We start from the raw sequence: 18,045 nt of genomic DNA, 5'->3' as shown, positions 1-18,045 counted from the left end.
AGACCCTGTACGTACTGTACAATGTACAGTACCTGTACTCTACAATGTACTGTACCCTGTACAATGGCGGGAAAAATGTGTCTTTGTTGTTGAACAAGTATGCTCGTTTGTAGTGGACAGTGAGAACTAGGAAGTTATGTTTTACATGCGGTTTTCAGTATCTTTTCTTAGCTTTAGTTTAGGTTTTCTGGTAAAATTATACTCTTCTTATTATCCTGTTAAAATATTTGAATCCTTCTACAACAAAGAGGCTTCTCGGCTCTCTTTGCAGTAGAGGGGAAACATTACTCTTTTCTCATGCACTAACTCCCCAAAGCCAGCATTTTTAAAAGGACTATAAAGGATTTTGTTTTTCGGAGGACCATTGTTCCCAAGTTGGCTACAAACCGGGACAAGGTTCTTGCCCTAAGCTGCTCCAGTGTTGGACAACCAGACCTGCCCCATTACTCCTGACTATGCCAGTGAAGTCTTAGGGGAATGTTTTGGGTTGTGCTGGTTCTTGGTGTATATCACAGTCTTGCTTCAGGATCTGATGTCTTAGAAAAAAATTTGATACTGAAAATCTCTTTTCACCTTTCTATTGCCTCCCAGTTCTCCTTTACTAGCTCAGATAATGTTTAGAACAAAAAATTTGCAAACTTTAATATGTGTTGCTAGGGCAACCAGAAGACAGCAGTAGGACTTAAACCAAAGCCAAGGAATTGAGCACAACTCCTTGGATGAATCTTAGTCTTGACCAATGCCAGATCTAGCAGGGGTGAGGTGAAGTCTTCATAGCCCTGGATAGAGGGAGAAGCCTAATTTCAGAAACTCCTCCGAAAAGTGCAGCTTCTTCTCAGAAGTGGGAAATTTCTCGTGTTTTCCCTCTGTTTCTTGTTTGATGGCATGCCTAGTCTTCTTTCCATCTCAGCCTTGTCTGCAGATATTTTCAGAACAAAGGCAGCTCCCTAGGTTATACTTCTGGAAGACTAAGCACTCCTCAGATGGGTATTGTGAGGATTAAATGTAAATAAGGCAGTTTCTTCTAAAGTTGTAAAGGATTACACAAATGTTAGTTATTTTTTCCCAGTATTTGGAATTTGGGGGAGAAAAGAAAGAAGAAAGAAGAGGAAGAGAAGAAAGGCGAAGGTGTATGGATTTATGTTAATTACAACAGGGCTTTCCCTGAGCAGCAGAATAGTATCTCATTAAAAAAAACCTGCATCCCCAAAGGCAGGAAAAGGTGAGGTATTTGGCTTCAATTGCTTGATCCTCAATGGGTGGTCCATGCTTCATGCTGCAAATACTGACTTGTCCTCTTTCTCCTTAGAACAGACTAACCTCATGTTGCTTTAGGAAATTCACGGAAACAAAGGAACAAAATACACAAGCTATAGTGTTTTTAAAAAGATTTTTTAATGAAGAAATAATTCCATTCCAAAATATAGACACACAATTAAATAGTTTAATCACTTCAAAATATAACATGTCCCCAGGAGGTTCCAACACACACACATACACACAAAACAATACTTAACAGCAATACAAAAAACCCATACAATAGTAGTTTTGTTACATACCAATGAATGTTGTGAAATCTTTAGTGTCTCTGAGCTGGTTATTTCAAATGGTGTCAAATTACAGTAGTCATAATTAAAAATGTCTTATAGTTAATTAGCCTCAGGATGTGATACTTCTGATTTGTTCCCCCCTCTTTTTGGTTCAAAGGTAAAAATGCCCTTTCTTCTGAGGACACGGTGGAGTTCTTGTTTGTGGCTCCTTGAGCGGAATTGAACCAAGGTGATTGCAGCAACCAAAGGCTGCCGGATTTACAACGTCTACCTACAGTTAACAGCCAAGAACTAATAAGGGTGGACAAAGATGATCAAAATAAAAGCAGACGTCAGTGCTAAATTATGATGCAACAGTCTGGCTCATGCATATAAGAAAATACATAGTATATCACAACAAAGGCCACACTCTTATGTAGTTCAGTTCACATTACTACTTACAAATGAACCTTCCCTGCCTTATAGTAGATCACTCGAGAATCCATTTTTCACCATCTCCAGCACATCTCCCTCTGACCAACCAAATTTACCCCAACTTCCGTCCTGACCAACCACAACTGATTCCTGAATCCCCTACAGTAGATTTCACCCTCCTCCCTCCCTCCATTACATGGCCCCGTGGGGGAGGGTTGGCTGTGTTAGACCAGTGCTCATTAATAGGCCAACATCTCTAATGGAGGTGGACGTGCAATTCATCGTGGAACAAGAAAGAAACAACCCCCGCCAGACGGAATTGGATCTAATGGACAGGACAGGTGGCACCTGCTGGGTTTGCACTTAGAACAGGCCCCAAAAGTAGATTTGGAGAGCCAAGGAAAGAAACCCACCGCAAACCACAAAAACCCAGAACAACACACGCCATTTTGTCTCGGTTACAGGACAGGGGTGCTTGAGTCTGGTCTCATTGCTGACGTGGAGCTAAGAGAAAGAAAAGGTGGCTGGTTAGTCAGGAATTGGTCATTGGCAGCAGTTTCCAGAGTCCTTGCAATGGCTTTGTACGATGGTTTCGACAACCGTGTGATGGAGTTGGCAATGAATGCTATGACGGGGGAAGGTTATTGGCAGAACAGTTCAAACCTTAGACAAACGTTTTGATGGAGAAACACAAAATGACAACATCTGTCAGCTCGGTCCAGTTGGTGGCTGAATGCCACCTGCAGGGTCAGGGTTCTGAGTTCAGGAACTGCCCGGCTATGATTGAGAGCTGACAGCCATGTAGGTAGCTGGGATGTAGTGGTTTTAAGTACTGAGTATGAGGCACCAGTGGCCACTTGCTCCATCTAGAGAGGCACGGGTTCACAGAGGATGGGCAGTGGAAGAGAGATGAACATTAGGATATACCAACAAAATCCGCAATAAAATCCATCTGTGCAAAGAAATCTGAGAACTGTGCAGTTGTGTCCCTTTGGTGTCAGCCTGTTCTCAGGGACATTTGTCAGGCTGGTTCTCCCGAGGGAAATACGATTAAGTGCATCAGTGGGCAGACTGGGCTCCTTGCTAAAGCCAACCAAGAGCTTTGCTATCCCCAAGGCAAGCGATTTTGTTCCACAGGGCAGCCAAGGAGGTGGTTTCTGACCCAGTGCAGAGACATGAACATCTTAGAGCTCTCTGGCGAGGAAGCTGGAAGATGTCAGGATGTCTCTTCTCAGCTGGGCACCCACCAACTACCGACTCTGGGAGGTGGCAGGTTTTTGCCAGCCCTGGAAGCAAAACCGAATAGCTGAAGCTTTGAGGCTTGACTCAGAATCTTTCTTGCTTATTCTGAATAAGGCCTTTTCAGAGATTTTATTACACAACTTTATTCTAAAGCAGTGGTTCTCCAACTTCGGCGTGCATCAGAATCACCTGGAGGGTTTATTCAAACACGGATTGCTGGGCCCCAGCCCCAGAATGTCTGATTCCTTAGGCCTGGGTTAGGGCCTAAGAATCTGCATTTCTAATAAATTCCCAGGTGATACTGACGCTGCTGGTCCAGGGACCACACTGTGAGAACCACTGTTCTAAAATGATGTTCTCTTCTTTCTCTTAAAGGAGAAACAGGAATCCAGGGAAGCTGCCAATTTAAGGATAATGTATCTACTATGTTGTAGGATGTTTATTTCATCAAATCTTGAAACGAGTAGATTATTTTTTCATTTCCCCAGAATCTCTAAGGGAGGTCTTTAGCGCTCCCCAAAGAGGGCCCTCAGAAAGGACCATCGACAGAGACATTCATTCTCCCTTCCTTGTTAGTTCTTTTGCACATTAGCTTTTCACGGAGTGCAAAATCCCAACTCCACTTAGAAGAGCCTGTTTCCTCTCATGTGACCAGAGGAGGCTGCATGCAGAACACCAGGTAGCCAGCTAAGGCAATACACATTCAGAAAGAAAAGGAGGGCGAACGTTTGCAAGCGCACTTTAAGCCTGTACATTTAAAGCTGAAAGGCGTCCAAACGACCTGATAGAGGAACTTGCGGATGAGCGGTGCTGTTAGAAACATGCTCCCTAAAGCTAAACCGAGAGGAACCAGCCCGTGGAAGAGCAGAGATAACTTGAGTCCATTGGGGGGATCTTATGGCACCTGTGGTTTATAAACAGCTTTAGTAATGAGTATTTCAAAACAGAGTTCACAGTTTTTAAGAAGATCTGTGCTGATTTTAAAAACTAGATTCTATATAATTTGAATGTTGCCTGTTTTTTTTGGGGGGAATATGATCTCTATTTGGAAAAAAATATTTACACTAAACTCTATGGCTGACTGGTTAGAGTATCTTGAAAGAAAACAACCCCAAGATGCAAAGAAGCCCCAAAGACTGGATTCTCCTGGTGTGTTTGGTTCAAGCCTCTGCTCTCAAGAGACTTGGAGACAAGTGCAGACCATGCAGGCCAAGGGCCCTTCTTGGCTTTAGGGCTCTGAGTCTGTACCCTCAGGAACCAAATCCTTCGGGCTTAGTGAGTAATTGCAAGTGGTTGTTTTTCTCCAAATGCTGTGGAAAAAAAAATGTACAGTGTATGTAATCAATTGTTTTTCTAAAATCTCAGAGAATTCAGAAATCAAACTCCTAGCTATAAACAGTATTAATATTATCGTTGTAAACTGACCAGGGTCAATATCATGTGCAAAGGTTTAAGATGCTTGTTAATACTGCCGTTGTGAGTAACAGCAGCGCAGGATTTTAGCCTGTGTTTTCATTTTGAGGCATGAGACATGTTACAGAAGATGTAGCTGATAAGTTAGCTCTGAACAGAAGTCTTTTTTTTTTTTTTCCTTCTCAAAACACACATCTATGAACTACAAATCTGAGAACAAAAAGTTAGCTGCGCTATAGCCAGCAGAACACGTCTTTAGGGGCAGGGGTCTGTCGGGAGCTGCTGCGTGTAGTGGGTCCTCTCTTCTGTGAGGTGAGGCTGCTGCCAGGCTGCCGTCTTCTCCTCTGTAGGGGTGGGTGCAGCTCTGTCCATCACCAGTTCTCATGTTACTTTCATCTGTCTGACTATAGCTTGCCTGGGAATAAGCAATGTGTAATTTTTTTTAAAGATGGTAACTGCTCTCTAAATTAGGGTTATGAAGCTTAGCATCACCCCTTCCCCCCCAACACACACACACACACACACACACACACACCCTCTACTTTCTTCCTCTGACAATCAGGAATGAACGTCCTGGGACACTGTGGGCTACCGCACCTTCTGAAAGAAGAGAGGACAAGAATCCTCCATGCTGAGTCTCTTGCCTAGTGGGTACCTGAGGCGTTTGAAGGGTTAAAGCAACGTAAACAGAAATATTTGTGCTGTCCTTTGGACAAGGAGATGAGAGCACTGACTCACCATCAGAATGCCATGCTAATTAAAAAAAAAATCCACTTTGTTCTTCCAACCCTCCAATTTCTGAAGTTAGGATGTGGCTGGTCAAGGCACGCAGAGTACCATGTGGGCAGAAGGATGGAAAAGGGACCAACCCAAGATCCGAATGGGCTAGAATGGGATTTTTGTGGACTCTAATTGAGTGCTAACCTTTCTGTGTACTGTTTCTTCTAATGTGGCTAGTTGAAAAGCAATAAGTCAGGTTTCACTCTATTCACTCTTGTTAGTGTATTGGTGAGTGCCTATTTATCTTCAGAGAGGCCTAAGGCTCTTCTTGGGCAGAGGATGGGTCTTCCATGTCTCTGGTGTTTCACTTTTTGCCCTTTAGTCATGTAGGGCTCTGCCTGGTGGATGCCTAATTGACTCTGAGCTGCTGAAATCGGCTTTAGGACCCTTGCAGAAGAGATGCATATACTTTGGGATAATTTCTGGTCTTGTAGTGTAGCCAGAAAGTCCAAACAAATAGATTTCAACAGATGAATTGTTCTACAATTTCAGCTGTATTTCTTGGCTACACCAAGAAAAATTACAGTAGGGTAAAACTAGGTGCAAAGATGAAAAGCTACTAGTTCCTACAGTGTTCTACCCAGTCTTAAATGAATTTTGTCTGATTTGCTGATTTAGTGACAGGCTGGTTTATATTTAGGGTTCTGTGGGATGCCAGCTAGGTAGGTAAGGATGCAGTAAGCAGCAGAGGCCACAACTGTTTTAACTATTCACTGCCAAACTTGCAACAGAAGATTTAAAAAGGGCCCAAGAACTTTCAGAGTACTGAAATCTCTGGCGTTTATGGACAAGAACCAAATACCACTTTTTATCTGGGTTTATGTCAAGGGCATTTCATTAGGCTTTTAGAAAAGTATATTTTTCTAAGAACTACCTACTGATGTTTAAATAATGTGCAGAACAAAAATGATCAAATTGCTGGAGCTCAGAGAAAGAAAATGCTATGAAAGGAAAAGGCTTGCTCCTTTGGGACTAGATTTGTTATAACTGGACTGAATATTTTCAGAAACAGCTCCTGGGAATTTTTCACTGCAGTCATCATGAATCAGGAGAACATGTGGGGTAGCATTCTCAAATCCAAGGGAGGCAGACTAAAACACACTCAATAAGATCCTCCCTTTTATACCAAGAGGGCCTCACAGCTCAAAAAATATATTTCATAATATCAATTACACTTTAATTTTTACTTGCTTAATCTTAACCTGAGGACCAAGACAGGAGGTCAGTAGTGCTTGAACTAGAATGTATTCTTTACTAATTGATATGTCATTTAGGAGATATATATCGCTTTTTCAATTTAGCAGCCAGAGTTGAGTTTCCTATCAACTGCACTATTCCATGGGCGGGAAAAGACAGTAGAACTAAAGTGGATACAAGTCCTTGGGACCATGAATCCAGATGACCGTAAGAGGTGTATTAGGTTTGAAGTGGGACATCTAAATGGCCATTGGCTGGAGCCAGAGAAGCCATTAAGTCTCATGGGACAGTGTAGCTGAAGGTATATCAAATCATTGCATGAAGCTGAGTCCCAGCCGTATTTACACAATTAGAGCAAGCAAGCTAGTTCTGAGTCCCGGGGTCTCTCATACACTCACATAATAATTATAGTCACTCCCAGGGACTGAATTGCTTGTAAAGCACTGAGCATAGTGCTAGGCATGTATGTGTGTGCTCAGAATAAAATGATAGTGCGTCTGCCACTATGTTAAGCTCTTTAAAAGCTATATCTCAGTGAGTACAACTCCTCCATGAGGTAGGTATTGTGATATATGTTGTACAGAGGGAACAGAGGCTCAGAGAAGTCTAGTAGTTTGTCAAAGATTATGCTGCTAAGATTTGATGGAACTCATATTTGAAATCAGTCTATTCGAGTCCAGGGCCTAAGCTTCAGACTACTATAGTGAAGTGATCCTGACAATCGAGGGCTATTCTCTTTACATTAAAAAAATTACTGAGGATTTCCCATGTATTTAGGTAGATCCTTAAAGCTGGGGGACCACATGCCACAGAAATGATATCTGAAATTAAATTATATCTTGCTGAATTCCACAATGGATTTGAATCAGCTGTTCTAAAACCATAAGGCTGTAGAAGCTTTCCTCTCTGTTTTTGCTTCTTTTGTTTTCTTTAATAACACATGCTTTTGCTTTCACTAGTTAAGGTACACACTTTGATCTTTTGGGCCCTGAATACAGCAGGACTAAGGAGCTGACTCATCTCTGCAAGTGCTGAGCAAGCCTGGACTTTTCTCTCTCAAGTGCTAGAGAGGCTGAAAACTTGGATGCAGTTATGGATCAGTGTTACGGCTTCACAGCTATGAATTTCTGGGGCATCTTTGGTATTATTGAAATTTCTGTGCCAACTTTCCTAATTAATAGAGTAAAAAGTCAACTCCCAAGGTTGCCTGACAAATCTCCACTGGATTATAATGAAATGCTTCATAGACGGGGAAGGAGGATATTTTATCATAGAGAAAACCTAAGAGAGAGTGATTGTGAATATAGGTTACAAGTTATCAGAATTCAGTGTACAGTGGCCATGTTTCCTCCTAAATAAGAGGATACTTACTTGAGAGGAGAGTGATAAAAGGATATTGCATTCAACCTTGCAAGCTGACCTGTGGGTGACAAAGGACACAAACAAGAAAGGTGACATGTCATGTCTGTGATGTAGTCAAGCTGGTGAATTATTTGGTTGGAAGCCATGCAGAAAGACAGAGAGAGAGAAAGAAAGAGAGAGACAGTCCAAGGAATGAAAGTAACTTTCTGGCCCATCCAATAACCATACGCTCATAGAGCAGTCAAGGAAAACCACTTCGACCTTCTCCAGGGCATATATCTTGAGTGGGGACACACAGGCCTATTATCTCTCAGCCCTTTTCTTTGTCTTTCCCTTGAAGTCACTGGGTGTGGAAAGGAAAGGAGAGAGAGAAGAAGCTTAACATCTACCAGAGATGGCACGAACTCCAATTGGAGCTGATGTTATTAATAGAATTTCCCTTCATTTTGGTCACATCAGGTTAAAGTCCTAAGTCATTAAAATAAATAAAAATCTAATATCTTATATGAAATGACTCTCTTTTAAAAAAAATCTAGAATTTCATTTACTGTGGTCACCAAAATCCAGAAACTGATATGGGCTCAAATAGGGAGGTCTAACAGGCACCTCTAACAGCATGAACAAGAATATTGATTATTTCACCACCTTTCTCTCTCCCTCTATGCAGCAGAGCCAAATGAGATACGAGTAGGAATGCTATCCCTCAGAGTTCCCACAGACACCTTGGAGCTTCATCCAGACTAACTTCCTTCCACGGATAGGCCATAGAAGTCGCAAAGCAAGAACGTCCTCCATGGTCTGCACTCAAGGCAACTTTGTTTCTGTAGTGGTAAAGTACGGCTTTACGTATCTGGTAACTGTTTGTTTTGTTTATCTAGGCCTACATTGTAGTTGCTTCTGAAATGTGGCTGTTAAACTGAAAAGGCTAATGGAACATTCCAGAGAGGCAAAGCTTCTGTGTTATATTGTCAAGATGGGGTTGGTGGGCTTCCCTCTTGCTCTATTCTTCTTGGGAAGATATTTCCAAACAATCTATAAATATATGAGAAGGAGAAGATAATTTATTCTCTCTGCTTCTCTTTCCTTCACTAATAGAGAAAGAGAGGGCTACTGCCAATCTAAGACAGTGGAAAAAGCTTGTCTGGCCATCAGACAGAAAGCCTGACATGATAAAATAACCCCCGGGGTCTGGGATGCAGCAGGTCTCAACGAGCCAAATACCCCTGAACTCCCAGAACCCCAACAAGACACAGAGAAGGGAAACATACAAGAAAAACAAACATGACAGTAGAACAATCTCCATGGGGAAAATGCATCCCCTTAAGGATGAGTGGCTAATAACACTTATTTCCAATTGCATGTGTTATGTCCAGTGACTTCTCAGATGGATTAATATGCTCCAGTACATACGACAATCTGCCCAACCACACCCTGCTGAATGTGGGCCTACAGTTCCCCTAACATTTCTTGGTGAGGTTTGTCACTCTTTCTCTTCTTGACATTTGATATAAGGCAGGCAGTGAGGGAAGCTGAGGACAAATGATTCAAGGGAGGAGGTATATTTATGTTTAGTCAATTTCCTTGAGCCTTGTTCCTGACAGTCATCCTACAGTATCCATGGGGGATTAGTTTCAGGACATCCCCACACAGCAGATACCAACATCCACAGATTCTCAAGTCCCTTAGAGTTGAACCTCAGTATCCATAGATTCTGAATCTGCGGATATGGAGGGCCGACTGTATCTTTTCTTAAAAAGCATTTTCCTAATGATTTTGGAGGATCATGGACTGTTAGTCACCATGTTTCCACTAATGTGGAAGGCCTCTTTTACTTTCCAACTCAGAATTCATAGGAATTCATGGTGAGTGACAGCTATAAGAAGTATTTAACATTTTTCCTGTCTAGAATTCATGGACTAAGGAGTTCAGTCAGAATATTCCAGAAAGGGAGTGTGGAAGGAAGGAGAAGGCACCGAATTTTGGAGTAATGGAAAAGACCCAGCTACTGAGGGGCTGGGGCAGGAGTAATAAAGGATGTGGGCCAGCTCTTGGTACCTGGTAGGCTTCGTCCTGTAGCTTCTGTTTCAGGTATTCCTCCATCTTCAGCTCATTCTCCAGCTGCCGGACAGAGTCATCTTCATAGTTCTCATCCTCTGGCCGCACATATGGGTCCCCATCTTCTGTAACCCTGGGAATCAACCACAGTGGGAGTTTCAGAGCAAATCTTAAAGGAGAGTATGAGTGGAATTCCTGTGCTAGCTGTAGTTCTGGGCACATATTTATTTAGTCCTTCAATTCACTTCTTTGCTTCAATTCACTTCAATTCTGTCTCTTCTTTGACATAATGAAAAAACTTTTAAAAAGCTTTGGAAGTTTGGAGAAATATATGATCAAGGTGTTCTCACAGACAATTCTTCTATGGCAATCTGGTGATCACTGTCCTCTATGTTTTCCTAGGGTTAACAGGAATGAGCTGACCTTTAAATGTCTGTCATTCCTAAAAAGGGTAGGCTTATCCTTTGAGAGGACATAATTTTTCCAATTTGGGGGCTTAAAAAAAATGGGATCCAAGAACACTTTCTATAAGGGAAGTAAGCCCTCTAGCGAAATAATGATTAGTACATTTGTTCATAATTTAACCCTCTTTGTGTTATGCATGTACATAGGCACGTGCACCCATGTGCTTTATTCCTGTGGTAGAGTCAAGTCACTCTCATCGATCAGCTAATCGATGTCAGGAAGACTAATACTCTAACCCATAGCTCTTGATCTTCAAAATTTATACTAGCTCTGAACTTAAGAAATCCATTTAAATTGTCCAACTCCACTATGAAATAAATAGGTAAGAATGATGTCATTCACTAAATGTGTGACTCTCTCCATCTATTCATCCCAGTATATATAAAGCTGTTCCTGGGACTGAACATAAATTCACAACCTAAATCATATGACTAAAATATTCTCAGGCTAAAACACAGTACATGTTTAGATAGTACAGATATTAAAATATCCCCTAAAATGAAAAGAGTGGTCAAGTAGAAGTTTCTGGGTTGGAACTTAAATGCCAATATTCATGTTTATTTATATCTGTACGACATGTCCTCGTTATTTTTAGAGGTTTGGGGTCAGCCTAAATAGGTCTGCGAGGCCTCTATGAACTTTCCCTTCCCAAGCCCCATAGCCATGTTTGTAGCTGGTCCTGCCACCAGTGTACCAGGGACAGCAGATGGAGTGGCCTTAGTTACAGTTTTGGACCTTAGGATTGGATCAAGAAAATTTTAGGTAACCACCATGTAAATGCTTAATTATAAAAAAATCAAATGGATTTGTATTTATCAGACTAAACTGATAATTAATTCACCAGTTTGAATAACAAATAAATCAAATAATTCTAAATTATAGAGGAAAGAACAAGAAAGCAAACTGAAGTTAAAAGCAGCAGCTTCCTGCTACGTAAAATTATAACTGTTTCGTTTTGATCTTATGCTCTGCCTTTTCACAGCTGGCTTTCAAACCATGTCTATTTATAACTCCCCATTATTACTGGCCTTTTACTCACTGCTTGGATGGAGAGCCAAAACACCAGAAAGGCCTCTGGTTAGTTTCTTCTCTGGGTCTTTAAAACAGACAGTTTATTTTTATAGACTCATCTGCAGTTCTTCTCACATTAAGCACCATCACCCTTCTGTAGTTTTTTTTGAACTGTTCATCAATTCTCTTTTCCAGAATTTGGGTGAGCCCCTGCCCACATTTCTCAGTACTCCGCTTACTTCACTTCCTTCATTTTACCCTTTTCCCTCCCAAGCTTGGCTCTGCAGTTCTGTCCTAGCTTTTTGCCTTTGTTTCTCAGCTTTGGTTTTCTCTGCCTGACTGCTTTGAGCTGATCCAACGTCACAGAAATTCTAGTGGCTACGTGAGTGATTCTACTGGCTCCTGTCAAGCTACAGAAGACTAACTGGGTGAAAAATCTTTGCAAAATGTCTTTTGAAGGTCAGGTTTATACATATTCAATAATTCAAGCGAATTGGACTTCTTTATAATGAGACTTTGTACATTTAGTTATTTTAATCACAAGTGCGTATATGATGCTGTTTACACCCACTTTGAACAGAGACCTCTCTAGTATCACCAGGTCCTTTAAGAGCAAATCTAGTAAATTCAGGAGATAGGATGATTTATCTCCTGAACTAGTCTATGAGCCCAGGGAGGGTGGGAGAGATTTTTGACACTATTTTGTATCCAATTAGCACAGTGCCTTGGGCAAGCCAGGCTCTCAATAAGTACTGGTTGGTTTTTGTTATGATACTCTGGAAATTGTTAGGGGGAAAAGTCACAACGACAAATTGAAATGTAGCACCCTTCTACCTTTTCTGGCAGAAAAGGAAACTGAATCATTCCTTTCCAAAATAAAGACGTAAGCAACCATGTTTTTATTTTCCTATGCTCCCTGCAGAGTGTTCTGTTACTGAGAAAATACCCCCAAGCAGAAGATACTTACACGTCGCCACGCATGGCACTTGGGGTAGCTCCACTGTGAAGGTACCCGGGTTTTCGGGCATGGATTTGCGCTAGAAAAGCCTTTTCAGAGGTTGGTGATGGGACCAGATCTTCAAACTGAGTCCGTGCAAATTCAGAATCCACGTTACTCTCAGTTTCACTCCCCGCCTCTATTAGGTACAATTGAAGAAGTGAAGAATGACCTAGATTTTTTTATGATTGATTGGCAAATAAAGGGCTAGGCTTAACATTAACCAACCTATGCTGATTAAAACACTGACCAGTTATTGTACTAAGTCAAGTATGTGTTCGTTTTTTCTCAAAATGAGAATTGATACTGACATGAATTACCACAAAATCAGTTAGTATACAGTATTGTCTTTTTATCTCAATAATATAAGGAATCTTTGTCTTAATAACTGACTTAATTCTTGAAGCCATCTGTTTTTTCCCTCTATAAAAGTCTTTATTAAAACTGTTGTTACTTTTGCTTAATATTACTTTAATTTAGGAAACACAGACCTAAAATATTACATTCACTTAATATTTCAAAAAATTATAAGAGTATAAACTAATAGTCCTTGAAACGCCTACAATGAGAATAACATTTTTTAGTCATCATTTGCTAGGGCAGTGATTACATGCCATTAATCATGATGTATTAACTACTGTCATTTTTATCCTATTTGGTAATCTTAATCTAAAATAATAGCAACAATTTTCATTAATTCTAATTATAGAGGTTTTACGAAATTTAAATCCAGATTTTTTTTTTTTCTTTTTTGCGATACGCCTCTCACTGTTGTGGCCTCTCCCATTGTGGCGCACAGGCTCCGGACGCGCAGGTTCAGCGGCCATGGCTCACGGGCCCAGCCGCTCTGCGGCATGTGGGATCTTCCCAGACAGACCGGGGCACGAACCCACGTCCCCTGCATCGGCAGGCGGACTCTCAACCACTGCGCCACCAGGGAAGCCCAAATCCAGATTTTTTTTAACATTAAAGTTTTCTTTCTTATAGTTGTTGTAATCTCAATTATATGACCACAGTCCTTTCAAACAGATATCTTGCTAGGAGGGCTTTAAGGAATAGACGAGATGTATTAGTAACTGTTAAGATATTTATTTGCATATTCACGCTGTTAAAGTTTTTAAAACTCTGTGTAGTAGTATTAGGATGAAGAGTGCTGCAATTTTATGCTATTTATTTTCTTTGCAGATCTTTCTTTAGTGATATTGCAAAGGTAAATTTCAGTTTTGCTCCTTTCAAATAGCCATGCATTCCAAATGAACAAGTCTAAATTAGTAAATAAGACATTTGACCCTATAAAATAACTTTAGCATCATGTCACTTTGGGTCATGATATATTTAACAGTGGCTAACTTGGGATTCTGTATTTACAAGTCAATTTTAATATTTATTCTTTTCTGCATTTTTCAAACTTTGTGCATTGAGCATGTATTCATGATCTTCTCATTAGCAAAGTATAAACGGTACTAAAAAAAATCTAATATCCCAACACACTATCACACAGACCTTTAAAAAATCTTTTTATACTTGACAATGAGCAGCTCTCTAACAGAAGTTATGGGTCCTTCTGCAATGAGAAGACAAATGAGAGGGGACCAGGGACTCACCGGAATTCAACTCTTTCACGAGAGAGGACATGGTGTTAGTGATCGAATCCGCTGCTACTAGTAAGTCATTCCTTAAATTTCTTCTTGAACCTTAAGAAAGAATGATAATGAAAAAAAATCAAAGCTTTCCTTTTCCCCAAATTTTTATGCTGTTTATCATTTCCATTGATATCCTAAAGCAAGAAAACATCTAAGACTTTGGTTCATTTCCTGAAAAAAATACATTGTGCTTAGGCCAGTGGCCTTCGATATAAGAAGACATGGCAACTGATGGGGACTCATATACTTTAATGTCCAAATTGGGACAATTTTACAAGAGAAAGGGGTGGTATTAATAACAAGACTGGGTGACCTGGCACAAACTGGGATGATCCCAGGTAAGCCAGCATGTGTGGTCATCCTTCTTCAGAATCACCTCACAGATGAAAAGTCTGGTTTTGCCATGAGAGCTGTGCCTTCCCAGCAGCTGCTACTGTTTCAGCCCTTACCTGGTGGCTGAGCACATCAGATTCTGATCTCCATCACCATAGCCTCTGTCTCCCATCAGGGCTCCCTGAGCTCCCCCTATCATTTCAGGTACCCCTTGGGAGTGGGAACCCTGTGCACTGTATGTCCCTAGAGTTTGGAAAAGGAGTGAGGATTCTTGCTCCTGCTGCCAAGACGTGGGCAGAAGATATATGTCTGGTACCCTGAACTGGAACTTAGACCATGTTTCTCTATGGTAGAGGAAGATTATTATGAGGCTTCCATCCCACTAAGGGTTAAAAGGGTATTTGTGGGCTGGACTGGGAGTGGGGCAAGGTGGATGTAGAGCAGAGGGCCAAATTCATAATGTCTTTGGAAAAAAGACGTAAGATTCCAAATACCTGACTTACAGATGAATTTATGCAGGATGAGCTGGGGCTGCTTAGATAGGTCACATTTCATTGTGATTTCTTAGTAAGTAAAACTAAATAAGTAAAATAATAAACACATGTAAATTTAAGAAATCAAAGTAGTTAGATAAAACAATAATTATTACAGGAAACTCAAATTGATTTAATATACTGTAAATTTCTTTAAGATTTAGGGAAAGGACACTTTTCCCTCTAAAAATTAAAAAAAGGAAATTATTTTGCATAACTTAAATTATACTTGTACAACTTTAATCATTTTATTTTTCAGGAGAAAACGCCCTGTAATGGATCTTCCTTTTTCCCTCAGAACAGAAAGTACATCATGCTCTCCCTTCAAAATGTAAGCTTTTATCCCCTATAAACAGCAGATGAGAGCATCTTTTTCCTCAGTCTCCCTGGATATTATTGATGTTAAACAATTTTTTTTTGAATCTGCTAGGCAAAAGGTGATTTTGATTAAAATTTTTATTTCTACAACTATTTGTGAGATTGGACATCTTTATTGGCTATTTGTTTTTCTGTTGGTTCCTATCCTTCACCTATTTTTGTTTTAGGAGTGTCTTTTTCTGACTGAGCTGTGTGTGCTTTAAAGTATAACTGAAATTATGAAACTTGATTGCTACATATGCTGGAAATGTTTCCTCAAGTCTATTCTTTTGTCTTTTAACTGTTTATGTTTCTTTTTGTCTTAAAACTAGTAGTCCGATATGTCACTCTTTTCCTTAGATCTACATGTGAGGACCTGGGAGGATATCCACAATATACCGCTAATTCAAGGGAGATGCAAATTGCAGACCAAAATGCAATGCATGATTGAATTTCTGTGAAAAAAGAAGAGTCTATGTTCATAAAAGCACACTTAAACATAGATATTTATATAAAAGTGAAACGTTGAGAAGGGCCAAGCTGTTAATAGTGTTTACTTCTAGGAATGAGATTGGCAGGCTGAGGGTTGGCAGGAGGATTTATTTTTTTCTAATTTTCTACAAATTTAAAAAGTGATGACAAGAAAAAGTTTTATAAAGTGTTAAAATATTTCCAAATGAATAAGATCACTTACTTTGGGACCCCACTCCCACCCTGACACTCCACAGTACATAAGCAGAAGAGGCAGCGGTGGGAGAATGCTGTTTGTTGCTGTTTGTCATCTCACATCCCTCTTTGTCCTCTTCTATTGACTATGGAGGGCTAGCCTCGCAGCCCCATAACACAGAGGCAATGATTCAACTCTTTAAGCCATCTGGAAAATGACTAAGCATCCTTCTTGGTAGCCTCAGTGCTAAAGAGCTGGGATTGTTTACTCTCAATCTTGAGTTTGCTTTAATGTAAAGAGAAGAAAGGAGGAAATATCTTTCGGAATTTTAAAATGGATTACATTTATAAAATTTCCTGGAATATTGCTGAAAGGATTTCCCTTCCCTTAATGAGCAAAGGCTCATAAAAAAACAGGGCAGGGCAAGAGAAGCCAAAAGAAGATAAGATGGTGAAGGGAAGAACAGTGTAGGGAGTTTCTAAAATGTCTTGCAGGCCCGGCTCTGACACAAACCGTGGAATACCCTAGAACATCCACGGTGAAGCTCTGATAACTCTAGATCATGCAATCCTTGGTGACTTCTTTGCAACAGAAAAGCAGAACACACACACACAAATAAAGCCACTTACTTTGTGCAAACGCCTCCTGTACGTCTCCCCCTACCCCTGTGAGAGAGTCCTGAGGCGTGTGGGTCGGGGTGGAGCAGGCGGAAGCTGACCGGACGGGCATGGGGATGGGCCTGCTGATGGTGTGGCTGGGGGAGGAGCGGGGAGAGCCTGCCCCCTGGGTCTGGAGAGACAATGCAATTCATTAATTGTTTTCGCAAGAAGATGCCAAATGCCCTTCCCAGTGCCTCAATCAAATGTTAAAGACAGTGACAATGAAATTCCAAAGTAGGTGAAAATCCTAGGTAATTAAGATGGTAATTCTCAACCTGAGTTGCAGGTGCAGATAATTTAGGACCTTACTGTACATGATCTGAAGTTTTGGTTACAAACTGAAAGCTAAGAATATTAGTACTGCATTCATTGTTCTGTAATATAGATGTTTGCCCATGTAATGAAGCTACTGTTAAGCAGTGATAATTACAAGGTGTGTTTATGTTCTCCTTGAAGGAAGCTCTATATAGAATAAAAAGGCATTAGGAGAACATTTTAAATATAAACTTGGAGACTGTTTGGGATGGATGTGGTTTACATTCCTCCTAAACTTTCAACCCGTCTTGTCCTGGCATCATCTGTAGAGGATAATTTATAGTTTCAATCATGTCATGCCATATTGCGTATGTTAAGTCTCAAATAAAGAATCAGATGAAGTGTAAATTGTTTAATCCCTGTTTTACAGTAAAAGTTGTCTTTGTCGAATTGCTCTGTGATTCAGGGATTCAAATGGGGAAGAGGAAAAAGAAATCCTGGTTTCTAATTTTTGGGTAATGTTTCCTGTAGGAATTGTCCTCTTCCCCTATGAAAAAGGCAAGAACAGTGGGATTTTAAAATGAGTAAAGAAAAAAGGAGAAAACAACTTCAAAGCCATTTATCTCCTCATTCCAGCCCTTGGCATGAAATAACTCTGAGGCTGTCAAACCTTGAATTTCGCAGCCTTGGTTCTACAATGAGGTCTCTTGGAAACATTTTCTGTTTTAATAATTAGTTTACAAAGGAAGTAAAGTCAGCACGAATAAGAAAATGTAAGAAGTGCATATACAACAGATTAGGTATTCACATAAATTCCACTCCAGTCCACTGGGTCTGGCCAGGGAGAGTGAGGACTCTTCCACAGCAAGGCCCAGAGATTCATCATCACCCCATTCAAACCCCAGACATGCACCACCAGAGCCGTGCTCTGGAATATTCGATTTAGGTCTTTGCTGTGGGTTCAGCTGCTTGCAGTTAAAACACACAACATCAATCCTGTAAAATGCCATGCTGTTAGCTTTCCAGGGCTCAGCATCACACATAAAAGTCAAATCTATAAATTGAGAAAAATCCCGAATTAAAAATGAAGCAAAACAGAAAATAACTCATGT

The 18,045-nt window shown here is 40.5% G+C and overlaps 1 protein-coding gene across 1 annotated transcript in view; it reads right to left on the bottom strand.

Annotated features, from left to right (window-relative positions):
• Positions 1–7,961: 7,961 nt before the first annotated feature.
• Positions 7,962–18,045, bottom strand: part of DTNA (dystrobrevin alpha) — a 204,211-nt gene continuing 194,127 nt past the window's right edge. Inside the window, exons 19-23 of the mRNA XM_082640968.1 lie at positions 16,649–16,808; positions 14,091–14,180; positions 12,457–12,625; positions 10,014–10,146; positions 7,962–8,016 (exon numbers count right to left, since the gene is read on the bottom strand). Of these exons, the coding sequence (XP_082497094.1) occupies positions 7,999–8,016; positions 10,014–10,146; positions 12,457–12,625; positions 14,091–14,180; positions 16,649–16,808 (570 nt within the window). The 3' untranslated portion in view covers positions 7,962–7,998. The remainder of the gene's footprint in view (positions 8,017–10,013; positions 10,147–12,456; positions 12,626–14,090; positions 14,181–16,648; positions 16,809–18,045) is intronic.

The sequence above is a fragment of the Mesoplodon mirus genome, assembly GCF_964341445.2.
Source record: "Mesoplodon mirus genome assembly, chromosome: 13".
NCBI lineage: Eukaryota > Metazoa > Chordata > Mammalia > Artiodactyla > Ziphiidae > Mesoplodon > Mesoplodon mirus.
The sequence above is the reverse complement of the archived record's forward strand: the minus strand, read 5'-3'. Positions and strand labels throughout refer to the sequence as shown.